The following is a 12,274-nucleotide window of genomic DNA, read 5'->3' as shown; positions in this document are numbered from 1 at the left end:
AGGGGGGTTTTGTAGGGGTGGACCCTGTTCCTGTCACACACTTTTCAGCCACGGGACCGAAGGTGGAATTAAAGCTTAACACGGCCTGCCTGCCTGCCTGCCCGCCTGCCTGCCCACCTGCCTGCCTGCCTGCCCGCCCAGCCACCCGCTCGCCTGCCTGCCGATTGGTCGGTGGGTTGGTAGGTCAGTCGGTCGGCCTGCCGGTCGGTGGGTCGGTGGGTCAGTCGGGCGGCCTGCCGGTCGGTGGGTCGGTAGGTAAGGGCTGTGGCACCGGGCCCACCATGGGGAGAGACGGCAGCGGGAGACGCGCAGATGTTCGCAATTAGCGGCTAAGTCTGAGCGCTCAGACAGACGGCGTGACGGAACACCATGGAGGGAGGGAGGGAGAGAGAGAGAGAGAGAGAGAGAGAGAGAGAGAGCGGGAGAGAGAGAGGGAGAGAGAGAGAGGGAGAGAGAGGGGGACTCCATACATCACAGCATACCGGAGCGTATAAAACATGACAAGCAGCCCTAACAGTCCCTCTGTGGGACTGCGGTGATGTCTCCGATAGAGCCTGCACACCTTGTAAACATAAACGCTTACTGAAACGAAAAAAAATATACTGCAGATGTAAAAAATTATAGCGCAAAAAATATATTTGCAGCCATTAAAAAAAAAAAACTACAGCCATTTCAAAAATCTAATCAAGTAGTGAACTTGACAGTGCTCTACTGAGCTCAGCTGAGCAGTGTGTGAGTGTTTTTTTTAAATTTATTTTTATTTTTTTAAGAAACCATGTTTCAACTATAAGTCTTAAAGTGTTCAACAACAAAAAAAACTCCCTTGGCACAAACTACAGTACATGTGACAGAGACGGACACAGAGGGATTTGATTTCAGGTTAATATAGGCATGCTAAGTGTACAGTTCACCCCACAGCCTTTACCAAACCTGTACTGACCGCGGGCAGGTGTCCCATGTGGAAACAAATACCCAGAAGCACCCCGGGACCAACCTTGGAGGGGTTTTGGTCAGTAGGGCTCCCCTCAAATCCGTCCATAACAACTGGCCAACACCAGGTTTCTGTACTTCACAATACAGTCTCGGACATCGATGGCTGTGGCTGTGCTGAAAACCTTTTAGTTTGGAAACCAGACGAAATAGGAGTTTTAACCTTGACTGCAACTGCCAGTCTGTCACATTGCAAAACCAGGCAGAGAAGACATTATGGAACACTGACAAAATAGGCAGACAGACAAATGAGGGAAGGTTTTGTGAGGATCAGACAGGCGGCTAGTAAGTTATGGCTAATTTTGTGTTAGGCCATGACCTCTCAACATATTTATGAATCGAAGACAGAAAAAAAAAAAATAGCAAATTTTTTTCAGCAACTTTTCCATGGGATTATGAGTGAGTGTGACAACTGAATTTCCAAGTGTGGCATGAGAAAAGTCATCCTGACTGCACCGACAGCTTCTTATAAGAAGACTGCTCTTGTCTCGGGGATGCTAGCTTTGGGATTTGTGTGGGGCCACAGCAGCCCACCAGCAAAATATGGTTAGTCTAGGACTTACAGTTTCTGAGCTACAGATACTTTCATCAGAGAAAAATAATTTTTTTAAAACCCATGATCTCAACTGATTTTGGTTATTACTTGGGTGTTATTAAAATTCTGCATTCTAAAGTTTTCATATGCAAATAAATTGCTGAAAAAGGTCACATGCGTTGGACAGCACCCTCAGTAGACCGGGTACAGGATGACTTCCTCCAAAGTCAAAGCTGAAACGGACACTACAGATTTTAAAAAAAGAAAAAACACCCTTCTTGCATTTTTTGTCAATTTTAATTGACTCTCTCTCTGGCTGTTATAATTTCCATCCCCGAGAGAGCAGTGATCTCCTGGCTGATAAGTGGACCCTTCTGCCAGCTTGTGTAATCTTCCCCTTCGAGAATATCCATCACGGACGGACGGAAGGACGGACGAATGGACAGAAGGACAAACGGAAAGACATAAGGACTGGCATGTACGACCCCTGCCGACCTTCCCAGAAACGTTGGGAACCTCCCCCCCCCCCACCACATTCCGCCAGCTCCTCAGCCACCGGCACCCGCCCCCCTCCCTCATCCTCTCTCTCTATCCATCCCTCTTTCTCTCTCCCTCTCTTTTCCGGCTCCTTGATTAATTAAAGAGATCTGCTGACGGTGCCTGGCAGCCTCATGATTCCTCCATTAAAAGGACGGATGATAAACGAATAGAGTCACGGTGTAAAGGGGGGAGGCGGGGGGGGGGGGGGGGGAAGGGGACCTTGCCTGTACCTTCTGCTTTCCTCCCATGCCCGCCCCCCGCCTTCTCACCCCCTCACCCACACCGCCGCTGTCCTCCCCCCCCCCCCCCAAATCCGGCATCTGTCCCTGTCTTAGTCAGAGCCCCCACCCCAGGTACTGCGATTGGAGAATGTATCCCCCCCAAACCCCCCACCCCCCCCCCCCCCCCCCCCCCTTCCTGGGGTCTGGCAGCAGGACCGCCCCATTGCAGAGTGCTACACCTTCTAGTGCTACACGGCAAACCTGCGTGGGCCAAGTGCAATGCTCGCCTTCTTCCTCCTATGTGCCGTTACGGTAATCGTTAATTTCCAAGATCCATTCTCGATCCAGACAAGCGCGTACAGTACGTGTCATAGGATTTATCTCCGAAGGCTGAGAGGCAGCGTTTGTGAAAACGGTGCAGCAGTTTTCCTGCACCGGTCACTCAAATCTCTCTTAGCTTAGAGTTCTGAATTAATATGGTGGTGCAAGCGGGTCACGGAACTCCAAACGTAGGCTATTTATTTTCTAAGAACTAGGCTAATCAGAGGATTCGGTTTCTGTTACATTTAACCTGGCGTGAAGCAGCTGACCAGAAATCACAATGACTCTGAACCTCTGAAGCAAGCTGTCCATTTACAAAGACTCCCAGACTTCAGATACGGACAAAGATTCACTGGCAATTCAGGTACAGCTTCTTCAAACGGCCAGATTACTGTGGCGATGTACTTGCAGTTCGATTGCTTACACAGCACAGTGAACAGTGAATATGGAGTCTGCTATACCAACAGAGAATGATGTGTTACCCCCAAGGCTAGGCTAGCTGAACTACTGGCCTTTTGCTAGTGTTGCCAAACTGTTCTGTCTCTGGAGATGCTAAAATGAGATTGAATCCTTGTTTCAGACCAAACTGGCTACAGTTAGAGGCAGGTTTTTCTTGAAATCCCAGCCCTGGTTCTGCTTTATAGGCTGCACAAGCACAGTTAACCTTGAATGGCCAGGACAACAGTTAGCTTTTCCGTCCCAACCCAATTCCACCCCTTCCTCTCAATTAAACACGGTGAAGTATCCCCAGCGTGTAAAACCAACAAAAAGTCAGTGGAACTCCGTGCCATCTGGACACTAAACAGGAAATAACTGGGCAATGACAACCACGATTACACAATAAAATAAAATGAAATAAAGCATTAAACTCCGGTTAAAGGTTGCTGAAGCTTCATGTCCCAGCATTTATACCCAAAAAACCCCACACAGAATAAATGACACAAATGTTCTGCAGGCCTGTGGTCAATAATTAAAATGATACATGGGTCAAATGCAGGAGACACTTCCTATTAGGCTTTCCACTTCATCTGTTTTATCTTCAGAGTAACTATATATATATTTTTTATATATATTTTACGGCTACAGGAATCCACTTTTGGAGAAATTGGGCTTTCACTGAAGATCTCAGGGTAGAGGGGGTAAGCAGCCATAATCCTGCTTAGTGTGAGGTTCTTTGAGTCTCGATCCATCCAAACCTGGACTCACATTATTGGATTAACGATTAGGCTTCTCACAGCAGGGGTTTGGGGCAGTAGTTCAGATTCTTGCCTGGGTGATCCAATCAGCTTGACTGTGCCAATGCCTAGGTCTGCTTTGTCCTTGCCATGGACACTGACCCCAGTTCACCCAAACGGGACTGCACTGAAGCTCAACCCAAGCCATAAATCTGACTCAAAATGTAATACGTGAGTTTTTCCCTCCTTATAGACAGTTTCCCCGAGCGCAACGATCACTAAAATGAACTTCCCAATCCGTTTTTTTGTGAAGAACCAAACTTTTTTTCCCCTTATTCTCTGAATAAAGATTTGCTGAAACCCTTGGACGTTTAAAAAAAAAAAAAAAAAAACGGAATGTGCCATGGAATAATGGTATTTTATTAAATGTGCCCTTTAGAACAGTACCCTGCCCGTGCTTCTCTTTGCATGGTTACCCCAGTAACAAAGAGCATCTCCTGTCATTATCCATGGTGGATACCTATACAACATACCCAGGTAATATTAATCTTCTTTTTCTCAAAACCGAATGCTTTTTTTTTCATTTTTGAGTGGACCCACGGAGCAAAAGCCCGAATCTAGATGTGTAGAGGGGTGGAAATGCAGGGTAGGAGACGGTTTGACATAAACAGACTACGTTAACCCCAATATAACTCAGGGTTTTACCCAGATACAGCCTGGCTCCATCCTAGTCAGCTAGAAAAACGTTCACTTTTCAACTAAATGTAGCCGGGCTTTCACCTGAATGCCTAGACGGAAAGTGTTCACCGGGGACAGAAATGTTATTTGAACCCGTTGGGCCCGATAGATTTTGCCTGGACTCACGGAAAGCAGTGTAGAACTCCTGCAGAGACAGGTGACCGTCGCTGTTGTAGTCATCGTAACGGATCAGGTCTTGCATGGAACATTCCAGAACGCTGTCCTCCAGGTGGTCCTTCGTTGATATCTGTGTCCAGGAAATTAAATTTAAAAAAGAAAGAAAGATATAATTGATACCTGTGTAGGAGAAAATCAAATCAAACCGCCTGTCCTTAACACAATTATAGTCGCGCGTGAGTTTTTTCTTCTCAGACGCATTTTGCTGAGCACTTTAATTTGTCTGAATGGTGAAGTTAAGGACGGTTGTTAAAGGAATCCAAGCAGGGGGCTGGAGATCCCTTTAATTAACCCACCATACTGTATCTATAAAAGAAAAAAATTAGTTATGCATACAGAGAACACGTTGGGAATGGAAGAAGTTCAGTAGTTTGTCAATGTTCGTAAATTTGAAACCGACCTCAAAATAAACCTCAGTCAAACACGTCTTTATTCAAACGAATCTTTACTCACGTGAATGTGGCACAATTTGTTGAAACAGGCTCTCTCTAATCTAGGTTTATGTGAACAATCAAACCACTGGCAAGCAGGATATCACTGGAAAGCTGTTCTACATCCACTTACAGAATAATGCACATTATTTCCAATGGCCTGCTATTATTGTGTTATATCCCTTTTACACTTTTCATTGCGGTCTGGTCCTCCTTTACACCAAACACCTTCCCACAATGCACTGTTCAGCAATATTTTACTACAACATTCCACATATATATGTAACATTCATACCATGTCTGCCCATCTTTCAACAGATCAGAATTCTGTGTCTCTGTACACTTATGGAAATTGTAAATTCTGAGGGGGGGGATAAACAAACAAAAAAAAAAACAAAAAACAAAAAGCAATCATAACACGTTCAGTCCTGTCACGCAAAAGCAAGATCTGTTATTTCACACCGCGGCGTATATTTTCTGAAGCTGCACCATCACTCATTTAAGGGGCGGGGTACTCTCGTCCAGGAGGACACTAAATACATCACTGCAGACATAAGAAACAGAGCGGGCTGGGGGGGGGCTGGGGGGGGGGCGGGGGGGGGGGGGGAGATATTTGCTTTCGACGATGGCGACATCGATCAAAATGGCTCTCGAATCCTGATCTGTATACCATTATCCCCATGGATAAATGGACACCGCGGAGGTATTAAAATCTCACACCTGGCCGTATCTCGCCGTGAGCAGGTGGAGTGAAAATGGACCCGTCTGACGCGTGTAATATGGGCCCGCCTGTAATTTATTTCACATATTTTCCCGGATAAAATTTTCCCGGACTGCAAATGAAGGAAGCTAATGACGGACGCTGTGCTCTGCCCTCTCCAGATAATGGCTGCTGCTTTAGCTCCGCAGACGAGCACACAGAAGAGCATTAATCCAGGGAGGGCTTCCGCTGTTACGAGCTGGGGTTTGCCTCCCAATCTTCTGTCATAGGCGGCACGGCGGTGCAGAGGGTAGCACTGTCGGGTTCGAACCCGGCCTGGGCCTTTCTGTGCTATGACAGATATAAGTGTGTGTGCCCTGCGATAAAGATTGGCGGCCTGTCCAGGGTGGTGTATTCCTGCCTCTCCTCCAATGCACGCTGGGATAGGCTCCAGCACACCCCATGACCCTATCCGAAATACCATTTAAAGTAAGGGACAATAGTCATACTGATTCTACAGAGATTTATGTATATGTATCATCCAATGAATCATCACTGGATCCCTTCCTCCAATGATATCCCTCCACCGCATACCAACCGCCATTGCTAACGCTACCACAATACCACCGGTATAATCATAAACATAATAATGCCAATCAATTTCTATGGCGCTCAGAATCATCGCCATGTTAAATCGCACATACTCTTTGTCCAATCTGTGGTTTGCAGAGTGTCCTGTATGCCTGAAATGCCTTCAACTGACACGCTCAAAGCAGTAGAGAGGCTAGCTGAGGCCAGCTCAATATTCCCACAGAAACACGGGGGGCCTACCTGAGCCAGCTCCGGGCTCTCCAGACGGCCGTCCCCGTTCACGTCCAGGTACTTGAACATGGAGTCCACCACGGCCCTCTTCTGGTCCATTCGCTTTTCCTGCGTCTGGCCCGGCGAGCTGGAGCGGTTCCGGGGCTGCAGGTCCAGCAGCGTGCTCTTCAGCTTGTTGTAGTCCGCCATCGTGCACGCGTCGCCTGTCAATCACAGAGCGAGAACCTCACTGTCGGCCTCCAGCGCGTTAGCAGTGAACGTTTCAAACATGGTGGCAGTCGGGTGTGTGTGTTCGTGCGTGCTTGTGTGAGAGAGGGAGAGAGGGAGAGATAGAGAGAGAGGGGGGCTGTGCATGAATGAGAGTATGTGTGTGGGTTTGTGAGAGAGCACGCACGAGTGTGTGTGTATGTGTGGGAGAGTACCTGCGTATCACTGTGTATGTGTGTGTGTGTGTGTTTGAGAGAGAGAATTCAAATTTAAAAATTCCTTTAATTAAAGATGAATTAACTCATGTACATAAAAAGAACACTCAGAAATTTAATTACATCAACCAACTCCCCCCAAAAAAAAAAATATATATATTAAATAAATAGTACAGAGAGAGGCTGTGTATGAGAGTGTGCGTCTGTTTTTGTGAGTGAGCAAGTGCCGGTGTATGAGAGAGAGACTGTGTGTGTGTGTGTGTGTGTGTGTGTGTGCATGCATGTGCTTGTGTTTGTGAGTAAGTGAGTGCCTGTGTGTGACAGATAGAGAGAGTATGTGTTTACGTGCCTGTGTGTGCGTGAGAAAGAGAGACTGTGTGCGTGTGCCTGTGTGTGTGTGAGAAAGAGGGAGAGCCTGTGTGTGTCGAGGTGTGTGCGCATACACGCGTGAGTGTGGACGTGGGCGTGTGTGTGTATGCATGTGCGTCTCTTCTAGCTGGAGGGCGGCAATCAATTATACAATAAGCCTCTAATTCACATGAAAATGAATGGAAAATGGCCTAATTTGAGTGCCCTTACGTTTCGCTCTCTTATTGTTTGGGGATTATCACCAGCGGTTCAAGCACCGCAAGGGTTTAGTTTGGCTAAGCCTGCATTTGGGCCGTGCGTGCACGCGCTGGCCCTCCGATAAATATGCGAAAAGGAAAATAGCCGTGATTAATCAAGTGCAGCGAGTGTTTATACTCTCCTTTCGATGAAATAAAATGATGCAGGCACGGGCCTCAGACCGTGAGCCACTTCAGAACCGGATTGAGATGAAGATCGTTCCTCGTTTATTAGACACGGTTGTGCTAAAGATGAAAAAGTGGGTGTGAGTTTCAAAGAGGCAATCAGTAAGGGGGGGGGGGGGGGTGGGGGAGGGAATACAAGGTCACGGAGATGAAGGTCACTAAACAAAAGTCCCCCGTTCTTCTGAAGTATGAGAGACAGAGAGAGACCACACCCCTCCTGTGAAAAATGTATCGCCTCTTTCAGAGAGCTTCAACCGTCATTATAACTAATGAGTACAAAAAAACTACAAGGGCTACGAAGTTCAAAAACAGGAATTCAATTTCCAGCGAGAGCAAGGGCCTACTTCCTCTCCCCTCCACAGCCTTTCCAGCAAGAGCTCTGGCCTACTTCCTGTCCCCTCCACAGCCTTTCCAGTGAGAGTGGGGCCTACTTCCTGTAGCCTCCACAGCCGTTCCAGCGAGAGCGGGGGCCTACTTCCTGCCCCCTCCACAGCCAGCGCTTCAGCCCTCTGATTAGCCCGAGCGCTGAAGGGCTCAGCGCTCTCCCCCGCTGCATTATTTGGGCGGGGGAAAGATGCTACTTCCTTAGCACCGCGCATCTCTCCTCAAGTCGTGTTGTGAAGGGGGCTACTGAAGGAACAAACGGCGCACATCGCCACGGCAACACCCCGGAAAATTCCCAGGACGGCATTTACAGTGCGAGACGGTGAGACCTGGCCTCGGCGAACCCGTTTCCTCTGTGCCCCTTACCTGCCGAAGTTCACTTTCCGTACTAAAAAATAAATAAATAAATAATCCCAAACCCCTGAGGTGTCTGTCACACGTTGATATTCATTAGCATGACATTGGCTTGCATCTTCCCAGCTGTGCTGTTTAAAAAAAAAAAGAAAAATTTTTTTTTTTTTTTTTTACCTTTCCCATTCCAAAGCTGATCAATCATTGATGAGCCTGCCACAGAGCAGGGGAAGGATTCCATTTTCAAGTCAAAACTCGGTAATGAAGTACATCTATCAAGCCTCTGTTCTGCGGAAAAGGTCAACACCAATGCAGGGATGGGTTGTCATGACACACCATTAATCCGAGTCCCTCAATTATCTCCTGTTCATGAAAGGTCTCATAACCTCGCACACACAACCCCCCCACGCCCCAGCCCCCACCCCCCCACCCCCCACAAACCGTGGCAGGCAAACATGGCCAGGTGCTGGATAAACCACCCCCCCCCCCCCCCAGTTTTTTTTTTTTAAACGCTAGTCCCAAGAGAGTTGGGTAAATGGCGCCGCAGGTAATTCAGAAGAGAGGGAGCTCTTAAAAAAGGAGCAAGACCCCATCTTCACCCCCTGAAGGTACAGAGATAAAGGACCCAAGAGATTTAAAACATTTTCATATCGTCTGTGTAAGAGCGAGGAAAAAAAAAAAAGAAAAAAAAAAGTACGCATGACTGAAGATGGAAAGTGCGCTGGGGCAGGTCATCCTCTCAACGTTCGGTCTGGAAACACGTGCTCGCGTCCGTGTTCCTTAGCCGACCCAAGCTCAAACCGCCTCTGTGGCCAGAAAAACACGACACCAGTTTGAGCATTTAAAAAAAAAAAAAAAGTCAAGCGGAAGCAAAACACCCTTCGCAGTCGTTCTCAAAGGCAGGCACGCAAAAACACAGCCTCAAACAGAACAGCCTCAGTCACGGAGCAGCCTCAAACGGAACAGCCTCAGTCACAGAACAGCCTCAGTCACGGAACAGCCTCAAACAGAACAGCCTCAGTCACGGAACAGCCTCAAACAGAACAGCCTCAGTCACGGAACAGCCTCAAACAGAACAGCCTCAGTCACGGAACAGCCTCAAACAGAACAGCCTCAGTCGCAGAACGCAGTTCCAGAGCTGTGTCACGCCACCTTTTTTTATTTCCACAGGAGCGACAACCTTCCTGAAATAGATTTTCCGTCTTTAAAAGCTTCTGCACAGCTGTTCTTAATATTAAAGAGTCCATTATTTATTTTAATTTTATTTTTTTTGTGGAAAAAGAGAAGCACTTTTCCACGCACGCCATAACCAATGACAGGAGAGTGATGCAACTGCCTCACCGAAATGCCGGCAGTCCCGTGTGATACCACGGGCCTGTGACGATTAAGGAACGAAGGTGCTGCTCACTTCGGGTCATTTCTGAGCAGGTTCCGTGGCTGACTGTGACAGGTAAGGGACCGTCCCCGCACGTCGGGGGTCAATCGGGGGGGGGGGGGGTCAGGGCAGGTGCAGAGCTCTTCAGGAGAACCGCTCCATCTCAGGTGCTCAGTGTTCACCTGAACATTCGTCATTCGTCTGTTCTTCAAAGTTCCAGCGTACCCCTGTCAACCCTGGGCACTCGCAGCTGAGGACGGTGGTTCAGCCATGGAAATGGGGGGGTGCTGTACAGTATCTTGCACGGTTCTTAATACAGTATATACACGCTACATGATATTTGCTTCTCCTCCTCTGTGATTATGATTCCACATTACGTAGAACACAGTAAACTGAAAAGGCCATCGTTTTATTCCAAGAAGGAACGGCCCTTGACAGAATGAGCAGTTTGCAACCCAGCACGTCCAAAGTGCTCGCGGTGGATTGTTTGGCTTTCAGGTCGTGAAGAAGCGACCAAAAAAAAACAAAAAAACATGATACAGGCCCTTTCTCTGCTTTTATCATGAAAAGCATGGATTTCTGAATGATCTGTCACAATTATACCATATGCCAAGTGTGGCGTGAGGAAAACAAAAGTACAGCCGTGATTTATTTGTCAAAAGAAAGGGGGGAAAACCTGTTTAGCCATCAGAGAAAAATATCATGTGTTCATGTTTAAGTGGTTCGGTGTCATGCATTAACCATGGCCGTTTACTATCTGTGTTCTTATTCTGTGTCCTGCTCGGCGATTCACATCACACAAAAGCACAACATTCTCAATTTTTCATTTTGTGATGGATGCTGCGTTCTTTCAGTCTTTGTCGAATTTGTCTTTGCCTTCAAATTAAATCCACCACGCCCGCACACTGTTGAGGCACTCTTGATCGGAAAATTGTCCAATAACGCACAAAGCGTTACACGCAAAGATAACATCATCACATAAAGATCTCAGAGAAGAACCAATTTTATACTTTTGTATTTTTGTTCTGATTTCACATTCATGCACAAGCAATGCATATTGGGAAGAGAGGAGGAGCAGGAGAGGGAGGCTTTGAAGGTTATACTGCATGTGTACACCCTTCCTCAGCTTTTTTTTTCTTCTTTTCTTGATATTGGTGCGCGCTTGTTTCTGACACTCACAATCTTGGAACCTTTTCCCATTAGCGAGGACCAAATTGCTTTGATTCCTGAGAGATGGCGCTGCATTCAGCGGCGGGCAAAGCTATCATATTGTACCACGCTGCCCATGCAACTTTAAAGCGGGGGAAAGAAAAAAAAGAAAAAAAAACCCCCAAGAAACTGCGGGAGGCCTCCGGCAACGTAGAAAAATACTCCAAGGCTGCATTTTAAAAACGCGCAGCCATCTGCTACCTTGGGGGAAAAAAAAAAAAAAAAACAGAACACATCCTCAGTGGCGAGGAAGGAACGGGAAACCGGGCAATTTCCACAACCTTCCGTCAAACATCGCGATGCGTTTTTTTTTTTCCCCCCGACACTTTCCCAGCACTGGGAGAGCCGCCATTGTAACTCTTCTCCCTTCAGATAATTTATAAGCACGTCGCTAACAGAGATCCAGATCAACGGCGCAGTTGGTCGGTGTCATTGTGCCGTGTGTTTATCGGGAAATTTCAGCCGCTTTGGAACGCGTACGGCATCCTCCCGGTGCGACCGGATTAGCCCGCCGCGCGCCGACCCCCGGGGGAGCCGGCTGTTTTAATGCCAGGGAACGGCCCCGACGGGGCAAGGCAACGGGGCCAACGTCTCTGCACCCCGAGACAGAGTAAATGAGAACAGATTGTTTGGTGAGCGTTATATTGGCAACGCAAGGAAGGAGAAACGCCATTGCCGGAGCGGTATCTGGGCGCTTCAGACTGAAGTCTCTCTTCATTGGCTACCCGTATGAGCTCACACTGAATTCCATACCTTGGTGCTAGCCTGTCAGGTGGCGAAAAGGCACAGCTCGGTCATATCGTTAAAAGATTCTCAGACCCCGACGCACCAATCAAAACTCTCCATTCTGCTACCTCTGGGCATCTGGTACCTCACCCTCCCTGTGTGCCTGCAGATCCGTCTGTTCTGCCCCCTGGTGGTGGAATGAGCTTCCCACTGCAGTCAGAACAGCAGAAACCCGGCCCATTTTCTCATTGCAGTCAGAAGAGCAGAAACCCTGTCCATCTTCCCACTGCAGCTAGAACCGCAGGAACCCTGCCCATCTTCCCACTGCAGTCAGAACAGCAGAAACTCTGCCCATCTTCTCACTGC

At 47.8% G+C, this 12,274-nt stretch overlaps 1 protein-coding gene across 2 annotated transcripts in view; it reads right to left on the bottom strand.

The window, feature by feature from the left end:
- fstl4 (follistatin-like 4) overlaps positions 1–12,274 on the bottom strand; it is a 152,150-nt gene that overhangs the window by 43,301 nt on the left and 96,575 nt on the right. For both annotated transcript variants that reach the window (XM_035435378.1, XM_035435379.1), the window contains exons 5-6: positions 6,660–6,853; positions 4,647–4,767 (exon numbers count right to left, since the gene is read on the bottom strand). In XM_035435378.1, coding sequence (XP_035291269.1) covers positions 4,647–4,767; positions 6,660–6,853 — 315 coding nt within the window. The remainder of the gene's footprint in view (positions 1–4,646; positions 4,768–6,659; positions 6,854–12,274) is intronic.

The sequence above is a fragment of the Anguilla anguilla genome, chromosome 9 (genome assembly GCF_013347855.1).
Source record: "Anguilla anguilla isolate fAngAng1 chromosome 9, fAngAng1.pri, whole genome shotgun sequence".
Lineage (NCBI taxonomy): Eukaryota > Metazoa > Chordata > Actinopteri > Anguilliformes > Anguillidae > Anguilla > Anguilla anguilla.
The sequence above is the reverse complement of the archived record's forward strand: the minus strand, read 5'-3'. Positions and strand labels throughout refer to the sequence as shown.